This window comes from Zootermopsis nevadensis, unplaced genomic scaffold (genome assembly GCF_977971745.1).
Source record: "Zootermopsis nevadensis isolate Lab colony 2312 unplaced genomic scaffold, Znev_1.0 Znev_ptg000009l, whole genome shotgun sequence".
Lineage (NCBI taxonomy): Eukaryota > Metazoa > Arthropoda > Insecta > Blattodea > Termopsidae > Zootermopsis > Zootermopsis nevadensis.
The window spans coordinates 7,050,742-7,070,490 of NW_028259141.1; the positions used below are offsets into that span (position 1 = coordinate 7,050,742).

General features: G+C 39.8%; 1 protein-coding gene across 3 annotated transcripts in view; it reads right to left on the reverse strand.

Moving 5' to 3' along the window:
* Positions 1 to 19,749, reverse strand: part of Smr (nuclear receptor corepressor smrter) — a 182,436-nt gene that overhangs the window by 5,041 nt on the left and 157,646 nt on the right. For all 3 annotated transcript variants that reach the window (XM_087345662.1, XM_087345661.1, XM_022057929.2), the window contains 10 exons: positions 10,035 to 10,328; positions 8,801 to 9,108; positions 7,738 to 7,891; positions 6,912 to 7,114; positions 6,535 to 6,675; positions 5,386 to 5,596; positions 4,345 to 4,631; positions 3,165 to 3,488; positions 2,406 to 2,600; positions 223 to 1,957 (listed from right to left, as the gene is read on the reverse strand). In XM_087345662.1, the coding sequence (XP_087201788.1) occupies positions 223 to 1,957; positions 2,406 to 2,600; positions 3,165 to 3,488; positions 4,345 to 4,631; positions 5,386 to 5,596; positions 6,535 to 6,675; positions 6,912 to 7,114; positions 7,738 to 7,891; positions 8,801 to 9,108; positions 10,035 to 10,328 (3,852 nt within the window). The remainder of the gene's footprint in view (positions 1 to 222; positions 1,958 to 2,405; positions 2,601 to 3,164; positions 3,489 to 4,344; positions 4,632 to 5,385; positions 5,597 to 6,534; positions 6,676 to 6,911; positions 7,115 to 7,737; positions 7,892 to 8,800; positions 9,109 to 10,034; positions 10,329 to 19,749) is intronic.

A 19,749-nucleotide genomic window follows, 5' to 3' on the forward strand; every position in this document is an offset into this window, starting at 1 on the left:
ACTAATCTCTACTCCAGCTAATCATCTATCAAGATAAATAAATTCAAGGTACCGTAATTTTTCGTTAGTATACTAATAACTATCACAATATCTGGATACACTCACAGAATCTGAGAGGTTAGAAAACAAAGACTGTCATAAATAGCAGGACACACCTGAAATATTCAAGGTATTATGAACCAATTATAGGCATTGTGTGGACACAGAAAAAAGTTCACGTACCATGCTGCACCTGTTGCGATGCAGCGTGAAGCCTCGAAGGTAGCGGTGGCTGTACAGCAGATGGTCCATCCCTCTGAAAACCCATCAACATTCTTGTGGTTTCTCGCTCAAAGTCTGAGGCACGTGGATGTTCACGATATGCAGCAGCACGATACGCCATCTGCTGCTGATGGTGCCTCTGTTGTCGCTGGTCAAACTCTACAGCAGATAACCTTGCTTGCTGCTGCTGCTGCTGCTGCTGTTGTTGTTGTTGGTGTTGTATCTGCTGTTGCAAATGAACTTGCTGCTGCTGCTGCAACTCCCTGTGTTGTTGGATCTGATGAGTTTCTCGATCTCTTGATGTGGCCACAAGGCGCTGCTGTTGCTCTTGTTCCCTCTCCCTTGTAGACTGACTGTAGCGTTCCGGATGGTGGCTCTCTCTTGCGGCTGCGGCAAACCTCTGTTGTTCGGCGTGACTTTCTCTTGCCGCTGCAAACCGTTGCTGCTCGCCGGCATGATGGGCATCGCGCTCACGTTGTTCCCGAGTGACAGAGAATCTTTCTCGGTCTTGCATCTGGTGATGATCGGTCAACATGCGAGTACTGTTTAGGGAATCAGCCATAGTCTTCCCAAGACCTTCATGATGGTGTGGGTGATGAGGAAGAAGATGCTGTTGCTGAGGTTGCTGACGCTTGTCTGAATCCTTATGAGGGACAGGCAAACTGGGCTGCTGGACAGCCATCTCCACTAGAGAGGAAAATGCCTCGTGCCCTGGTGGCGGATGACCAGGTGGAGGATAGTGGTGAGAATGATGCTGAAGATGAGTTGTTAGGTGATGAAGTCGTTGATGTGGAGATGCAGCTGGAGATGGAGGTTTGGGGTTTCCATTTCCACTGCTTGGAGGCCTAGATGGAGCTGCATTGTGCCTGGGTGTGGAGTGTATAACACCCTGGCGTGTTTGTGGGGGAGGTGTGTGATGTGGAGGAGTTTGTGGTTGTTCCATTCCAACAGCATTTGCGGGTGATGATCGTGGCAACCTACCATCAGCTGCCAGGTACACTGAGGATGGATTTGCTGTGGAATAATAGTGAGGAGATGATGAGATACCACGGGGTGATGGTGAATCCTGTTGGGATTTCTCTGAGGAAGGTGGATTTGATCCTGGAGGCACTCTCCGAGTACCATGCATCTGCTGCGATGTAATATAATCGTTCATAATGATCTGACGCTGCTGATCAATAACATATGATGCAGCTGACCTAGTGGACTGATGTGGGTATGGTGAAGTAAAACCTCCAGCAGAGGTGGTTTGTGGGGCTTGAACCTCTCGTTGGTAGGGCGAATATCCTGGTTGTCCACCACTACCTGCAGGTCCTGTGGAATTGCTTCCAGCATTCTGAGCTACAGCAGCAGGTGAAAGTCTTTTATAATAATCATACACAGCTCCCTGTCCTTGTGATACTAATGGCAATCCACCCCTATCTGCACGTTTGTCTGGTGCCAGGTGGTGTGGAGAATGATGAACAGGGGTGCCTTGGGTGATAGAACCACTTAAAGCAGCCCCTTCTTTTCCTTGTTGCTGAGGAGGCGTCATTTGACGAAGCAAGCCCTCATACCGAGGCTGCTGATGTAATGACGCTGGTCCACCCACCATAAGAGATGCAGATGAAGACACTGGTGTCCCATGAGTAATTGAGCCAGTCTTTGTACCAACTGGGGGCAATTTTTGAGATGGTTTCGGAGGCAATGAAGGTACCTGTTTACAAACGAGTAATTTCAGGATATTAAGATGAGTACAGTTTGTTGGAAAACTATGTAAACAAACAATGAGCTTCTCATTCCAGTTACAGGATCAATTTTATTTTATTTGTATTTATTCTGCAGCCACACGTAATCCTAATCTTGAATAGCACACAATCTAGAAATGAATTCAAAACTAAAGCAAAGTTTATGTCTAATAAACACATTCTTATGATTATTTATGCTACCAAGTATTATATCTATGAGTGATGTAATTTTCAAATTTTTAAACAAAACTGGAAAGTATTAGTCGTATCTCCCTGTGCTTCTGGAAGTACCATGTAACATGTTAACATCTGAGAGTTTCAAAGCTTTGTTCTATAGACCACACTGATAGGAATCTGTCTGATTTACAGTGTTTGGGATCTTGTAAAAGAATATCACCTTGCAAGTTCAAGTCTGACCTTGGTTGGTTTGGTGATGGGACCCTGAGGCCCAGGTCTGGAGGCAGGTTGTTGCTGGTTCATAACCAGATGAGGAGTTGGGCCACCACAAACAGAACTGCCACCACCACGACTATCCGAATGTGGCAGGACAGTAGACACAAACACAGATGGAGATTTGGAAACACTCCGAAGCTGCTCAGTGGATACTACCACCTGAGAGTTAAAAACGGATATTAATAAACACAGAATATGATAAAACCATAGCAAGAGTTGGGAATTTTAATAACTTCACTATACCTAAATATTAATACGCAATATATTAATTCAATGTGCACAAATTTATAGGCATCAGTGCTCATCTGCTTTGCTGCAATTGCCAAATATGGATGTCTGCTGCAAACTCCCAGGTGGGGCAGGTACATAAGTCATTAGTGACTTAATTAGTGCTTTACGGGTGGTTAGTTTGCACTTAGTGCTTAATCGCTCACTTCTGAATATGGGGTGGACTCTAATAAATGTTCTGAAGGCTTTAGCTTTAATCCCTTGTTCATTGTGAAAAAAGCCCCAAAGTGAATAAACTGTAACAATGAGAAAGATGACTTGTGGTGCTAAGAAATCCACATAAACATTCACGCCCTGGGAAAAATTAAAACTCACAATCCAACATTCACTAGGGAAGACAACAAGCTTAAAGCATCACTATTAACATTTGAAATCTGATCAGGAAAAATAGTACCACTGTTGCAATGTCTAAAAAAAAAATTAATGTTCCAATACCTGATGTGGATAGTAGCCAGTATCGGTGCGAAATACAGTAACTGACGGGAGTGAAGGATGGTGTGGGCCAGATTTATGGGCAGGAGGAGGGGGGATGATGCTGTGTAGTGTAGTGTGGGCGGGTAATGTGGGAGAGTCCCGATGCTGAGAATGGTGGTGGTATGGCGAATCACCCCGTGGCCCCATTGGGCTAGAATCGCGCACCATGGAGGCCATCGGACTAGGACTGCACTCACGAGGCTTCTTGATGCTCAGGTCAAGGGTCACCCCTTCTGGCTCTGTCCTCTCATTCCTCTCACTTCGCTCTCTTTGCACTTGCTGGACCTGGTATATAAAAAATTAAAGCCACACATGAGATAATAGGAAGTCATTAACTGCTTCTTCTTTCATGTTTCCTTTACAAAATAATATAGTTCAATTTGACTGCCAAATCTTTCATGGGATCAAAATTAAAAACTGTTTAATGGAAACGTAAGCTGTGTTTATAGCAAGTGTACAGACACTATAATGGACAAACTTCAGTCATGACAACATAAATAAATTTTGGTTTAAAGAAGTTTTCTCCCCCCTCCTTTTGTTTCAATTTCTTAATTTGTCAAATTACTTTTTAAAGTAATCGTTCTTTCATGGTAATGTCCCATCCATCTTTGAAGTCATTATAATTATATCTAACATATGTAAGACTTGACATAACATAATTTGAATTCAATAATGGTCTACACAATTCTATTACCTATTTGTTTATTTTATAACAGTCATTGTTAATTTCCTTAAGAGACACAAAATGAATGTTTCTTAAACTAAATCTGTTACTTTTCCATTTCACTGTCTTATTTTTGTAAAAGTAAACTACTTTCATAAGTTGCAACAAGTGTAAATAAAAATGGTGAGAAATTTTACTCATTCAGATGATAGAAAAATTTTTCTTTGTCCTAGAGAGCTGAATTTTGGACATTTACAGTTTCCCCATAAAACCCCCATAACTGTCATCCAACCTCCACACATCAATATAGGTCCTAAGACAAACTTCTAAGAATGAAATTACATATCAATGTTTTATATCCATTCAGCAATGGGCCCCTTTACCTATCAGAAATGCTTGTATCCGTCTCCTCTCTCCGACCACAAATGTCTGATTCGTATTTATATGCCTGGCACCGAATAAATAAATCAGTAGTACCTGCACTACGACAAGTCCTTCCCGAGGCATGTCATTAGCAGTTGTAGAGCAAGGTGTAATGGTAGCTTGCATCTGAGGAACATGTTGAAGAATGGCTGTCCCAGAAGTCCCACTATTGGAAATTGCCAGATGCTGCTGCTGTAAAGAACTGCTCCCTGGCACACTGCCACCATGATGATGTGAATTCATGACGGACAAAGTTGCTAAGGATGTTTCCTGAGGTAGCTGCACTCTCAAAGCCTGCTGCTGCTTTGTGTCTGCACGGTATTCATGGACAAAAGTGATGTCTATTGTGCAAAAAAAAATAAAAAAGTCTATAAATTTACAGTCCACATAACTCTGCATTATGGTTTCTGTACGGCACTTCTGTAGACATTAATGTACGAACTGCTGTTATGTTTTCACACTAAAAGCATTTTGTAGTTAATGTGTATTGTAAAATCTCAGATTCTGATTCCTGTGATACTTCAAGGTCAAATTATATAGTACTACAAACACACAATAAGAGACTGGTTCCTAAAGCATAGCTTCGGTTTGAAATTCAGAAAGGTACTAGCACAGGAATTAGAACTAGGGGCCAGATGGATGAAATCGGCTCCACAACTAAAGGAGATAATCGTCTCAGATGATCAGCCATGTCAAAGACTATCTCTATTACCAGAAGCCAGAGATGGTTATCAGAGAAGACTATGAGATGATGACAGTGACTGTTCGTATAATGTTTATGAAGGGGGCCAGTATTTAACTTCCCAGAACAATTTTTTAAACCAGTAATTTAATAAAAGCAATGGTCTCATAAATAAAACAAAAAATAAAAATTCTTAAACCTGCACAGGAAAAGAAACTGTAATGCCTAAACTTTCAAGAAATGTATTATAAAGCTGTTGATTCAACAATCCATAAAAATATAAACATAAATTGTAAGTAACAGCCTAAGCTAATATGCAAAAGTTTATGGTATTTAATCATGACCACATACAATTTATTTTTTGTGTTTGAGAAATTTGTGATCAGTATTACTGTGAACACAAAGCAACATACCCCTGGAATTATCTGAGGAAGGTCGTAGCATATCTGTCCGATGATCCGTCTTGAGAATCGATGAGATTGTGGGTGTCCCTTCACTGGTCACCACATTCACAGCTGTGTTAACACCCTGACCACATGGATTCTTTTTGATCTGCATCTCTATCACGCCAAGCATCAAATCCTTTACAGATCGGACATTTAATGGTGACGAGGGTCCGTTCACCTGTTACAGAAAGAATATGTATTTACTGATTAAGCTTCACAAATTCTGTAGCAGATTAAAAAGATTATATTTGAGTAAAGAGCTAAATCAGTTGAGCTTATTACATGCTAGACATTTTAACATCAACAGTGATAGTAACTTAACCCATCTCTCAGAACCATACATGAAAAATATTATTTATGTAACTCTGGTCCTATGAACGACTAATCCACTTAACTCACTCTATGCCATCATCATATTTCAATTACACTGTATAAAGGGGAAACCATATTATTGTACATAACACATCAGAAATAATCCACATAGTGTTAAAATTATTAAATGTAGTTGTGATTTATTTCCAGTTTAATTATTTACATTGCTGAGTTTCATTCAACTTTCACTAAATAAACCATTTTACTGTATGTGAGAGTTAAAGTCCCTGTTACATATGCAACCAGAGAAGTCATGTGCTTCACTACTTCTCCTTCTTCTTCTTTCTCATCTCCCATTTTTGCCTTTATAGCGTCGGGGGTCGATTGCTCGGTCCACCTCCTCCATTCCTTCTTATCCCTTGCTAAGAATTTCATCTGCGTTAAACTTTTCCCCTTTGCCTGTCCTATTTCTATAATAGTATCCAAGTAGCTCTTTGAAGGTCTTCCTCTGGTACCCTCAACTCTAGCTGTGCTTCACTACTAGCAGACCAAAAGTATCACGCTTGTACGGGTAATACTTTATAAAATAAAATAATGATGATAAAACAAATAAAGAAATATCAACACTATGGACAGCGCAGCAAAGGAAAGCAATAAAGACTATGAGAAATATATTTGTACTAAATATCAATGTTCTCCATTCAGGACTATGAAGTTACACGTGTGTACACAACTTGCCTACCAGGCCACCTACATCACGAATATTTATTTAAATCCTGCATACAGTAGTTTCGAAGTCCTCACCTCCCCTTGGTGCGATGATGTCTGTGGTTGACTAATGGTGACTGAGGCAGATGAATGAGGAAAGGTAACACCGCTGCTTATATTTTTGGGGGACTGTCTAGAGTCTCCTTCAGCTCCACCCTGACCTTCATCTGCAGTTTCCTGCAACACAACAAAAGTAAAAAATTCTATTACAGACAAATTTTGTACTTTGTTTTATTCAAATCACAGTATTCTTCTATACACATATGAGTAAGAGGATAAAAAATTCACACATTCCTGTATCTGTAGTAGATGAAACCTTTTACTCAATGGAGCTACATATTCTAACTCTGAAGGACATGCATTCATCAATATGCAAAACCAAATTTTGAGTCAGTATATAAAAGTAAACTCACCGTGGCTGAACTATCATAATCCTCCTTTACAGGAACATTGACCTGTGAAGGCTGCCCTTGTCCTTGAGTTCTTCCATCACCATCAACAACTCTTAAAGCAGCCACAGAACCAGATCCATTGCTACTACCATTGCCACTGTTTGGCAAGTCTGGTTCGCCGAGTTTGCCATCCACCGCAACGCCACTTGCACCTCCTTTGTCATCTTCAGAATAAGAAAAACACATAACCATTACTCACACTGCATTCACAAACTTTTTCAATTATCCATAAATAAAATAAACAAACAATTAGGGGGTTCAGTGAGTAAGAAAATTATTCCAATTTCAGATTAAAATGAACTAGTCTTGTTGGAATAAATATTGCAGAAATATATCTTACATTAATACATCAATCAATTCATCTTCAATGTTACCATCTAACCTTTACCTAAATTCAATGGACACACATGATCAGACAGACCCAATACAGCATCTACTAGCAAAAGCCATACTAAAACTATTCCATTGTAACAAACTCCACACAGCACAGTCCTTAAAATACTCAAGCAATTTCCCATTTCATGAAATCCAAAGGCTCTTTACCATGTTCACAAGAGCCCACACATCACCATTCTAAGCCAGATTAATCCATAAAGGACAAGTATTAATATGTAGATACATATTTATGGCCATGTAAGGTTTTGTGTCCTCTTCTCATGAGGCATCATCTTGTGACGTACGATCAAGTGTCTTTGACCAACTAGGCTGTGCTGCCAGTGGAAGAAGGTTGCAGAACATTGCCACAGATCGCACTTTAAAATTCATCATACATTTTGCATTTCCTTACCTGGCTGTTCTCGACTTCCCGGTGATGCAGCACTATCTGTATCACTGTTATCGCGAGGAATGCCACCAGGTGTTAGCTCATCACATGAAGATGTACTTGACCCAGACTCTTCCTCATCTGTCACTGTAGGCTTCCTCTCCTCACCCAAATGGTTCTACAAACCGTATACCAGAAAAAAGTATTATTACATATTGAAAGACACTACCTAACAAACAAATTACGAACACATTCACAAATTCCAAGAAAATAATGTTTTCTTACAAATAATCAAGCTGTTCTAATATAGGTATACTGCTTAGTTACATTCTTATATTAGTAAATAAGAAGTAATCTGTAAGATATGAGGTTTACACAGCGGTGAGTATGAAGCTTTCTGTCTTCTGGGTTGTTGCGCTGTGTAGTATGGTGGATGTTTACCAACGTTTCAGAGGTCATACAGCCTCCATCATCAGGGGATTGATGACAGAGGCAGTATGACCTCAGAAGCGTTGGTAAACATCGACCATACTACACAGTGCAACCCAGAAGACAGACATCTTCAAGAAGTAATCTGCAAGCTATATAGTTAATGATATAAATAAATGTTAAATTTTAAAAAGTACAAGACAACAGGATACCTAAAATAACATACACATATAATGCATGAGTAAAATATGAACAGTTAGGACTAAGGTTAAGTTTTAAATTCATGCAATTAGTGAACACTGGCATATATGAAATTCTTTTACACAATAATTATCTTTATATAATACTGGGATACAGGGAACGACCCGTTCTTCAAGTGTCTGAGCACTGCGGGTCCCAACTTTCCATTGGCTTGACCTATGGACATTCGGTAGGACTCCTTGGACGAGGGATCGGCCCGTCGCAAGGCCTCTACCTGTACACAGGACAGCACAACACAGAAAAACGCGGACAAACATCCATGCCTTGAGTGGGATTCGAACCCACGGTATCAGTGACCAAGCGGCACAAGGCCCACGCCTCAGACCATGTGGCCACTGTGGACCCCCCTTTATATAATACTAATAAAATTTTAATTTCGAATGTAACCAAAACATACCTTGTTGTATTCTTGCACCAAGTTATCCAATCCGAGCTTCTTTCGATAGTTGAAGAAGAAATTCTTGCATTGGTGCTGAGTCTTATTAGAGCCGACCTTTTCTGCGACTTTAGCCCAGTTGGTCCCGTGCTCACGTATAGCGCATTTTGCAGCCTCCATCTCTTCCTCGGTCCAACGCAGCTGCTGAGAGCTGCTATGATCACCATCTTCACCTTGTGTGCTGGCACAGTCCTGAAGATGTGGGGCCAACCGCCGTGAGATACGATTGAAACACGCAGAGCAGCATTTGCTCACCTGTGCTGGTATTTCTGCACACACAGAACACATCTCACATTAATTTAAGAGCCAAAAGTGGAGAGAGAAGGAAGGGTTCAAAAGAAACCAGCCAATGACTGGTGAAATATATTCCTCCTGCAAAGAACAAACCAGCAATGTTTCATATTACTCTCAGAAAACGATACAAGATCCAACACTAAAGCTCCACATCTAGACTTCTTCAAACTGCGTATAACACTGCAAATCCCCACTTAATGGTACCTGCACCTTGTCGTGGTGGTGGGGCTTGAGTATCTCAGTGACCCCAAGAGCTATGCTGGCAGTAGCAAAGCTACTGGTAGGGCCTCCCTAGCCAGATTGGTCGAGGGGGAGAGGTCAGACTAAGACAGTTACCCTGGTCCTCCAGGTTGGGGGTTGGTTGCAAGGCTAACAACCTTGCACCGTAAAAAGGAAGATGTTTCGAGACCTCGATCAAAGCCTTGGACAGATGGACCTAACAGAGGACCGAATGGAAGAGGAGAATTGAGGAGGCCATGGACTGAATATGGACCAGAGAGCCATAGAAGAAGAAGAAGATGACACTGCAAATTGTCAGCCATGCTGGAACATATCAATGACTCGGAGTTCCCAAAAAAAAATCTAAGATGTTACAGTCAAGACTGTAAAAGGGTTAAATGTAAAAACACTGAGACAGATAACTTGAAAGTGAACTGAAATGCACAGCTGTTGTTTGACAATAAAAAAACAAGGATTTAATGCATAAATAAAGTCTAACAAACAGCGGGTGGAAGGGGGGAATTGTCCTGTGAGGACTTCATTTGATCATTTCCTTTGTTCACAATGCATTAAAAATCACATCCTAAATTGGAAACTTGGGCTACTTTTAGCCACTACATAAAATAGGTGGCATAACTGCTCACTTTCTAAAGCTGCTGACAGACGTTAAGTGTAAACTTACGAAATTCTGTAATGACTGGGTCCTTGACCTCGGGTGGGAGTTCCGTCCATTTGCCGGGCAGAGGCCTCAGTCGCTTGATCCTGCCCTTGGCATTCGGACAAGTAGGCAGTGGACACTGTGTGTAACGGCTGCGCACAGACTTGCAACGGCACGTGTTGCATACCCGTGCTCCCGGAGTAACTTCTTCTTCCTTCAACCCATACTGTGGAGCATGTGATCGAGGCAAGGGGCGTGACTGCAGAAACTTGTCTAGCTGTGCTTTGCACACTATGCATGGATGTGCACCACCCTTCTCTGCAACATAAAAGGTACAATGAGCGATACAATTTAAACCTTATAATATTACTGTATTTCAAAACAAAGCCCTATTATTTATTAATTTCCAATACAGAAATGTAACAAATCACTAAGACTTTGATTGCTCTGCTCCAAAATATGACAACTCAAAGGGTGAAGAGTTCGGTCTTCTGGGTTGTTGCGCTGTGTACACTGGTCGATGTTAACCAACGTTTCAGAGGTCATACTGCCCTGAAGACGGAGTCTGAAACGTTGGTAAACATCGACCATACTACATGGTGCAACACCCCAGAAGACAGAAATCTTCATACTCAACGCTGTGAAAACCTCAAATCTAACTCAAAGGGTTCTCTACAAATTGTATTTAAGAAGAAACTCCTTTAAATTATTCACAAACACTGTCACGTAGATCATAACATTTATGCTTTATATATGCCCTAAGACTGTCTATACTGAGGTTTTGCAATTTTCTTCAGTTCCTCCACGCAAAAGCTAGGCAAAGACCTTAAACTAAACCATTACTGCAACCTTGACAATTCATCACTTACAAAACTGAACTCGCTAATCAATAAGAAAAACTGAACATTAAACTCACTAATCAATTAACTATTTTATGTTAATTTGTTCATTTATGTTAATTCGTGTTCACTTGCAATCCCACTGCAACATTTGGAAATTTGAAAGAAATAAAAAATGCTCTTTATTCTTTTCCATTATTTGTGTACTCATATCTGTGAAGTCACAACACATTTATCACTGACATTCTGTGACAGAATCACATACATAAACTTGTGTCTAGTTAGTCTCGATATGTCCTGTCTCCTGAATTGCGCGGGGACAGAAATTGATGATGTCCGCATGAATATACAGACATTTCTACCAGTAACACCACTGCATGTACATGTGTGTATGTACTTTTACATAATTACACAGAAGCAGACTTTGCTTTCTACTGCATACATGATCACAATACCAGCCAAATACCACCTGCCACTTTTTCACCTTTACATACCAAATTTCCAACAATAAAAAACATCCAGAACAAAACTGCTGTTTTATTTTTTAATGTGTGTTGCTCTTTCTCTCTCTCTCCCCTCCCCTACATCTCCCATCTAATTTGTCATCACACTCTCATTTCAGAGGAACCCACATATGGTTTCCTAAACCTCAAGTAAACATTGGCATCTGATTAATGACACAATTGGCAGAAATGCACGTCATCTTCCCCAACTTCCAGAGCAGTTCATTTTAAAATTTCAATACAACATTTCAAACATCTGTTGCAGATATTATTTAAAAAATAATGTTCCTACATTTTCAGAAAAAGGAAATGAACGTAACATAATCGTGAAAATAAAAAAAACAGCAAGTACAGGTAGCCCTCGATTTACGCCGGGGATGTGTTCCTGGACGAACCGGCGTAAACGGAATCGGCGTAAATTGAAACTCTTTTATAATGTAAACAATAGGAAGTCAATGACATGCGTTCCCAGCACCCAAACATTGACGAGTAGTATAATGACATTACATTTAAAGCTCTGAAATAACACAAATAAAATAAAGGGAATTTAAAAAATATATTTTGTACACTTACAATCGGCAATTCGTTGGTCATCTCTGCTGTTATGCGATAGTTGCATTCATGTAAGACGCCGACCTATAGAAAATCGCGTAGTAAAAATAACCCCGGTACCTCCGCAGAGATTAAATTAGTCCTTTGAAAGTTTAAAGCGCCAGGAATTAAATTGCATAAGAGCAAACTCGCATACCCAAAAGTTTGCATTTCACAAACAGCTTTTACCGATTCATCGATCTCACTGGAGTAAATTCGCGTTAACGAAACATACGTAATTGCAGAGATGACCGTATTTATAATTTTTATTCAAAATCAGCGATGTAAGAATTACGATTTAGTATAAGAAGCAGTGCCAGAAACATTGTAAAACGTTACAAATAATAATACAATATATTTCTTTCACTTTCTGACTTTCTGGTTTCAAAATCGGCGTTATTCTGAATCGGCGCAAATTGGACCGGCGCAAATCGAGGGCCACCTGTATATCGCAATATAATTACATGTGATAAACCACTTCAAATGTTTCAGATGTATCTGTCGATGAAAATATCAAATAGATAAGCATAAATAGGGTTCATTACAAAATTAAATGATTGGCTTGTTATTATTGCTTTCAAAACCCATAATCTGCATTTGTATCTGCAGAGTACTCACGATCAACACACATACATAAATTATCCATTTTACTTTAGATTTCATGTTTTCGTCACTAATTTACAAGAACAGGCATTGTAGCTCCTTTCTAACATTTCTGCCACCACGACCACCATCGTCTGTTGTAGTAATATAGTCAATCCTGTGAAGTCGTAATTCTCTGGAATGTGAACAAGTATTTTTTCATACTTTGTTTTGGTAGCATAAAGACTGCTGAAGAAGAGATTGCCGAACGCTGTTAAAAGATGCGAAAAAAATAAACAATGCACTCAATGAAAATCACAAACCATAGTTTGTGAACCAAAAGCTGCTTTTGCATATTCAAGTAGCATTTGTTCTTCTGAATTCCTGTGATTGATGCCTCCTAAAAGTATGGTTTGTTCACTGTTCAGCCACCTGACGTGGCTTGTAGCCCGAGAGCATCTCGTCAACCTCCTACAAGTATATTACAGTCTAAACTATTAAGGCATTACCTTCAGCCCTTTTTTTGTCAGTGAGCACATTGGAGGAACATTCTGGCAGGCCTGCATAACCCACGGCCCATGTTCAAGAATTGGTTTCATATTTAATTTAATTCATTTGTACGTTAATAAATGGCACAGACATGCAGAATATTTGATTTACAACGCATTCTGCTTGTCTTGGGTTCAGAAATCTCTGTGCTATTCATCATTTATGAAACAGCATAGTAATTCGTAAAAAGATTGCAGAACGAGGAACAGTCAGTAAAAGGGTTAAGCTTCAAATACTTAAAATGTTCTCAAGAAAATTAAATTTTCAAACTATGCACTGGTGTTTTCTTGCCAGGGTTTCAGTAACTTAAGCAGAGTGTACATACGTAAATGTCATAGTCATGGCAGTTTATATCTGACATATTATGAAAATGGTAAGAGAATGTGGATTGATGGGTGGCAGATTGTAGCGACGAGAATGTTTGATTGACTTGACACATATGCATCAGTTGGCAACAAATAGTTTGTCAGCCACCCAACTGGGGAATCTAATTCGCAGGTTTGTCATATTAAAGTGCCCCCTTCCCCCACCATCTGACAGACAATGGGGGATATCAGCGTGCAGTCACTCTGCCCTCCTACATGAATTACTGCATCATCCCACCACCAACACAACTGAACGGCTCATTACAATTTGCACACACAATAATTCTGAACGCACAAAAACACGACACTGAATTAAGAAAGGGAGCTCAAATTCTTCAAGTTCCTGATTTTCTTTCATGATGTCATCACTGATACTGAACAAAAAAAACCGACTCATTATTTGATTATCAATGCATAGGCCAACCATTTTAAATTATTATTATTATTATTATTATTATTATTGGCTTCTTGCTGTTGGCAAACACGTAAATAAATTAATTGAATTGAAACATCAACCTATAGTAATACGAGCATTTCAGCCCTCATCTTCAGGGTTAATTTTCAATGTTTCTACATTTGCTTCAACACCACTCAATTCCACTACAACACTTTCTAGATAGAAATTGCGTTACTTACAAAAAAGCATTCGTCGGGACAGTAAGATCCATAATTCTGTAAATGGGGCCAACACGTTTAAGAACTCGTAAATTTTGTCTCTCGTGACCCACTAATAACGAAAAAATAACTCTAATTTTTTATTGTATCACCAAATTCTGACAACAATCCTACTCGTGTAACACTGTGATTGTACACTTTACTTCCCAACAGTAAGCACATTCCTGGAACCTCTTTTAAAAAACTGTTTTGTTCACGTAATTGTCAAACTGCCAATCCACCCTTAGTTAGAAAGCTTTGCTAACACTCCAGACTAACCACGATCCTAATAAAAGTATACTGCATTGAAATAAAGCCATGCAGATATCCAATCGCTAATGTAACCACCGCCTCTTGGGAATCTATACATCCAGCCAACGAACTGACAATGCAAACTTTTACCCCTCTTCACTGTGCCCAAAAGTCACCCTTATTAACAAAATATATATGTAATGCACTGCGTCATTGAACACACAACCTCATTCCCACAAGCATTAATATCATTGGAAAGGCAAATTCAAAGGTAACCCATATAAAAAAGATATACGTACGGCAAGGGAACTGAAAATACAGCTTTAGCTTGCAAAAGCTTAAAAACTTTATGGATGAGGGAACAGAAGGGGGTTGGTATGGGAGCTGTTACGTAGTAGATGCAAACCCAACCAATTTATCCCAATTGTATGTGAATAATTGATATTTTCATCACATTCACAAACAATTAAGACCACCCTGCAATGCCAAAGAGCATACACTACCGACCACTGAGTGGGTTGGAAGGTAGAAACGTAACATTCTGGGTAGAGAGCGAAGCAGGATACGCTTACACAATTAAAATGTAGTAAAGAACAAAGAATTAGGCAGAGAGAAAGGGGGATACCAGAGGCATGTTTCGCCTCTATTTAACTGAAATATACATCGTACAAAGATACGGCTTTCACTATATATGAAAAGTTACTTGTATCTAAAGTTAAGTAAATAGTAATTATACTATAAACCGGAGTTTCTGCGTACAATAACACGTTTCTCAGTACTAAAAGTCAAAACTGTTCACAAAAAAAACAGCATTTAATTTTACCAGCAACAACCTCCATCTTTCTCAGAATATATCGGTAAATTCATCGAGTGAATGAGGCAGGATTCGATAGGTCTCCCTCGATGTTTACAGACTGATTTTTGTTGTGGGCATCATTCTTATACGCTAGAGAACATCTGTCGAAATCAACATCACATTAAAATACATCGATATTTGTCTCATTCCAGAGAAAGTCGACCCCAATTCCAAAACTCTAAACGCAACTAAGAAAATAAATCAAAATTTTGGGACTTTATGAGCCTATAACCTATGTATATTATGTGTGCCCTGCAGAAATTTTTGTGACATTATACCACCTTGTATGATGAAAAATAGTTCCTTCACTAAATATTTAATTTCATATGAACATGTACAGAAATAACAAATTAATATACATTTGCTAATGATAATAATATAGAACCACTTTGCCTAGCCAGCCAGCTTAAAATAAACAGGAGGAATGCTGTAAACATAAAATAAACGTTAAACAGTCCAATACAGTCCAAAGTGTGACATAATACAATTTCACAATAAATGTACCTACAAATTTAATCATCGGTGCATAAACGATGGTTTGTTGCTGAAAGTCTACGTCACTTCAAGAGGTGGTCACTCTGTTAAAATCACAACTACGCCGAAACAAAGGGGAAAAAAAGCATCAGTTGAAAATATTTCGCCTACCATTCTCTTCTAACCTGAACCAATACGATCCAACAAGCAGGTTGCAATGCATGAACGGGGCAGTAACCAGCTAATAGTATGGACAACGAAGACTGCGAAAAACGCTATCACAGTTTATAAACAAATAGGAGATGAAGCAGACCAATTTAAATTAGCATCGCTAAGCTAATCAATGTACTGGCTTCGTCCCGGCTTACATTCCGTTTTGGTCAGCACAAACAGTCACCCTACACGATTAAATAATGCATGCGTAAATTTGTATGATCACTCCACAGCAAAAAAAAAGGGGGCATGAAATTACTCATATCATCTCCCCTCCCTCCCTCCAGCACAGCACAGAGCATAATATACATGTATGAACTGAGTTCTATAAAAGCGACCCAATATACGATTATTTATTCACAATTGTGCACTATCGGTAAATTAACCTGTTTAGGTTTACGTGTCACAACTGATATGACGCCAAGCAAAGCCATGGCAGGGGACGGGGTAGGGGTAGAAACAGGTAGGGCTTCACGGCAAACATAGGGGAATTAACGCAAGTGAAATTCAATGAAGATCATATGCAATGTATACAAGTAATGCAACACACAATTGCACCAAATACAACATCATAACCTAAATTGTATACAAGATTAAATCTTTAAAGCACAGCGGTAATTATAAGTACCAGCTACTCTTAACTTCCAATGACTCTGCAATTTTCCCACAGGGATCATTCACTGGTTTCGTATGATTTAAACAAAACGCTGAGAAACCATTGTGTTTGCCATTACTGAGACACGTTTCCGCCGCATTCTCCCAAAGTCTACGGCTACTTCAGCTATTGGTGGTTATACTGCTTGTATCACTATGGATATTAACCTATAAAATAAACACTATTACGTCGAAAAATCTTCCATTATTGGTCAATAATAACATTATGTTACGAACAACTAACTAGATGGCTTACCGAACCCGAAGGTTCATCACCGAATTAACCAAAGCCCTCCACCGGACCCTGTCCTGGGCCAACAAAATCCAGTCTCCTTCAACTCCTATCTCCCATAGATCCCGCCTGACATTATCCTCCCATCTACGTCTAGGTCTCCCCAGCGGTCTCTTCCCCTCAGGCTTCCCAACCAATACCCGGTGCACACCTCTTGTCCCATTCATGCGCGCTACATGCCCAGCCCATCTCATTCTTCTCGACTTAATCACCCTGACAATACTGGGGGGAGGAGTACAGATTTTTAAGCTCATCATTATGCACTTTTCTCCACGCCCCATCGTCTTCCTCCTTAGGCCCAAATATCCTCCTCAACACCCTGTTCTCAAACACCTGCAATCTGTGTTCCTCCCTCTGAGTGAGAGACCATGTTTCGCACCCATACAAAACAACAGGCAAAATTATTGTTTTGTACACTTTAATTTTCAGGTTCTTAGAAATCAGACGGGAAGACAAAATATTTTGAACTGAGAAGTAGCAAGCATTTCCGGAATTTAGTCTCCTCCTAACTTCCTCATGAGTATCATTTTACGACACTGATCATTTCTTGCCAAAGACATGAATTCGAATCCACTGCAATTATCATCACAAAACAGCATAGTTTCATTTTAAATATGGAAAGCTGTGCGTTGCTAAGTGTGCATTTTATGCTCTACAACATTCCGTCAGCTCCATTGTTTTATACTGTGAGTTCATCGATAAAGTCAACACAACTGTCACTTCTCAGCTCCCAGTTGGAACTGCATGACTCACCACCAAGGTTTTTCCCCATACGAGCCACGCATCGCTCGAAAATCATCACACCTTCATTACAGTAGTTCCTACCGGAAACCGGGAAGTGGTCTTTGCGTTCAACTTTATCAGTGGACGCAGTGTAGCAGACTTCATCAGCGATTTAGAGCTTCTTAACATTAAAGTCGATAAACTCATTTTGCAATTTAGGGGCTTACACTTCCAGTCATAAAACGTTTACGTCGTAGAAGTCAAACAAAGACATAAAAAAGTGGGTAACATGAAAAACCGGGATTAAAATCTTAAACAAACGACACAGAACGAAAGCAAGTCGGTCACTACAAATAATTACATTTTGATTTGCAAACCTATTTACGTAGCCATTCAAACACGTGTGCAAGAACATCGAAAGTTTCTACGTGAGAGCGCAGAGAACTTACAAACACGACCAAATTAGTACCGTCGTGGGAAAATGTCCCTTATAAACTGCAAACACAATCATTCCACCTCAGCCAACCTACTCACTGACTTGCTTACTCTTGTTCGTTGCGTCAATCGTAAGGAAATGAAAGCAATTACGAATATTGTACCACGAACCCAGTTACAAGCACAATTCTAACAAGAATCAACTGCAGATAATCAAAAGGTGAGCCCAGCTGACATTCCGTTTCCCTTACAATACACGTATAAAAACTACGCAATGCGGGCAGCGGTATTCATTTGTTTCCTACTGCGTGTCTTGGTCAACAAAAACAACACTTTTATGTAAATTCGAGGGACGACAGCCCCTTGGCGACAGTGAAACCATTATTATTTGAAACGTGTCTTCATTGTGTAGTTAAATTTAACGAAATAAACTGTAAAATTTCTCACTTCCCGATTATCTTGTGACAACAGTCTAAACAAACGCACTCCAATTTTATCCCGAGTGGAGATTATGTTTGACCAAGATTAAATTCGAAGACGTCTGTCTTGTGGCCTGGCAGCGGTCCATGACGGCGATGCGATTAATCATCGCCCTGATGATGGAGGCAGCAAGGACGCCTGAAACAGTGGTAAACTTCTACCAGGCTACACGACGCCACAATCAATAAGACAGCCATCTTCGTATTCACCGCCGTGAAAACTTCAAATCCTGCTAAGATTAAATTCACCCGACTTTTGGTGCAGGAACCAATACTAAATTTAATCGAAATCCGATCGGTAGTTTCGAGCGTGCATATGTACAGTCATGGTCTCACCATTACGCACCCATTCTATTCGTTTCGTTCCGTGCCATAATATCAATTTTGGCAAGGGGAGTCACATTAGAGGAAAGCACGTGACATCAAATTTCTCACTTTTCATAAAAATTTCGGCTGCTACAGTAAAATATTTGCGTTGTTCCAGTCTACATAGTCACTTAAAATACATTTTTCTGCATTTAGTGGGGCAAACAAAAACGCCTTCCAGCATATCGCCATGTCGGTTGGGTCACACAACAGGCTTCTAACGGCAGTTCTCAAATAAAATTTAATCAAAATTCATTGGGTATACAGCTGACGTCACAAGAGGAGGGGAAATGCATCAGTCCACAAAGAAGTAATGAAAACTCTTCATTGGGTCTACTCTGTAAACAAATCAGACAATAAGTCAGTCCGAAGTCGACTCCACTGTCCGTCACGTCGCTACCAAAAACAAGACTTCATTAAGAATCCGCGTGCTGTGTTTATCAGAATATCTCTTACGAGTTATTCTGGTTTAATCAATGAATGCGACTCCTTACCTCCCACTTCAGAGCACGCAATCTAGTACGACACATGACACAAGCTTATTACATCCCCACTCGTGGGCGATTTATAATTGATTGCTAAGTTTACCGGCAACATTCTGCCCTACTTTGCAGCACTCCACAAATTATGAACTGAACATCATTTATTAAAAACTGAAAAATACCAACTACGATATTCCATATTAAATCACAATAAAACTATTAACATTCATGCTTCGTGTCTGGGACGTACCGCGTTCAACCCTCAGCCCGGAGACCGGACAATCCTGACTTAGGATATCCGTAGTTTTCCTCAGTCATTCTAACAAATTCCGGAATAGTGCCTTAAATTAGGTCATTACGGTTTCTACGGAATATCACATTTATTTTTAACTAATCGCATTATAAATCAAAGGTGTACAATCTAAGTACC